Genomic DNA, 1,014 nt, shown 5'->3' with positions numbered 1-1,014 from the left:
TATGTACATGTAGTGCTAATGTTCTATTGGATTTATCATTCCGTGCAAAAGTTGGAGATTTTGGTCTAGTAAGAGCTATAGGCCATCAGCCTGCAAGTCATGGCATTCGTCAAAGTCAAACTGCTAGGATAGTTGGGACATCAGGTTATATTGCACCTGAATATTACAGAGGAGTCATCACTACTAAACTGGATACTTATGCTTTTGGAGTAGTGAGTAGTTATAGCAAGTGCATTCTATTGCAGATTATTAATGTACACGTAGGTATTACTAGAAATACTGACTGGTTTGCCAAGTTATGATCCTAAAAGAAATCAAGAATATTCAGACTTGGTAAGGAGAGAAAAGATCTAACTTAGACCAGTGATGTGCATCTTGTTTCATAGGTTACTTTCATTGAAACGATGACAAGAAGAAAAGACTTTCTTCTGGTACAATATGTGGATAGCCTTGCTGGCGATTGGCCTAGCCGCTCTTTCTTTAAATTATTCAGCATTGCCCAAAGGTGCCTGACAGAAAGTCATTTTGACAGACCTGGAATGAATGAGGTAATAATTGATGCACTGCATTGTAAATAAATGGATTTTATTTTAAAGATATATGTTCTACTTGAGGAGCTGTCTTTATTAAGTGGTCAGTTATTTGCAGAAGAAAACAAAACGAAAAAGAAAACCTAATTTTTAATCAAATTAATTTTATGTCTGATATTACATTACCATTCCTGTTTGTTGGCAACAGAGACACTAACTTTATTCATGCTTCATGATACTCCTGTGCGTTTTAGGCTACATACTTTTTGGAAAACATGCTCAAATATTACTGCAGTCTAGTAATAGTCAGAGCTAAACTTTGAGAATCCATTACATTTGGCAACAGCAGGATTAGTTTAATCAGAACAAGTTGAAAGGAGGATAGATTTGTAATTATGATGCTAGTAGTATAGATATTAAATACTCTAATATCTATGGACTAGCTAGTACTAGTAGTGCAGTATTATAGTGCAGTAGTAGTGCA

General features: G+C 35.0%; 1 protein-coding gene across 1 annotated transcript; it reads left to right on the top strand.

Moving 5' to 3' along the window:
• Nucleotides 1–51: 51 nt before the first annotated feature.
• On the top strand, nucleotides 52–677 carry LOC100638793 (interleukin-1 receptor-associated kinase 4-like; the record flags this gene model as incomplete). The annotated part of the gene is made up of 4 exons (XM_003392101.3): nucleotides 52–212; nucleotides 265–333; nucleotides 387–548; nucleotides 597–677. Coding segments are annotated over 4 exons (473 nt in total), but the record flags the coding sequence as incomplete, so codon positions are not given.
• Between the last annotated feature and the right edge of the window lie 337 nt (nucleotides 678–1,014).

The sequence above is a fragment of the Amphimedon queenslandica genome, unplaced genomic scaffold (assembly GCF_000090795.2).
Source record: "Amphimedon queenslandica unplaced genomic scaffold, v1.1 AMPQUscaffold_595_Cont27387, whole genome shotgun sequence".
Taxonomy (NCBI): Eukaryota; Metazoa; Porifera; class Demospongiae; order Haplosclerida; family Niphatidae; genus Amphimedon; species Amphimedon queenslandica.
The sequence above is the reverse complement of the archived record's forward strand: the minus strand, read 5'-3'. Positions and strand labels throughout refer to the sequence as shown.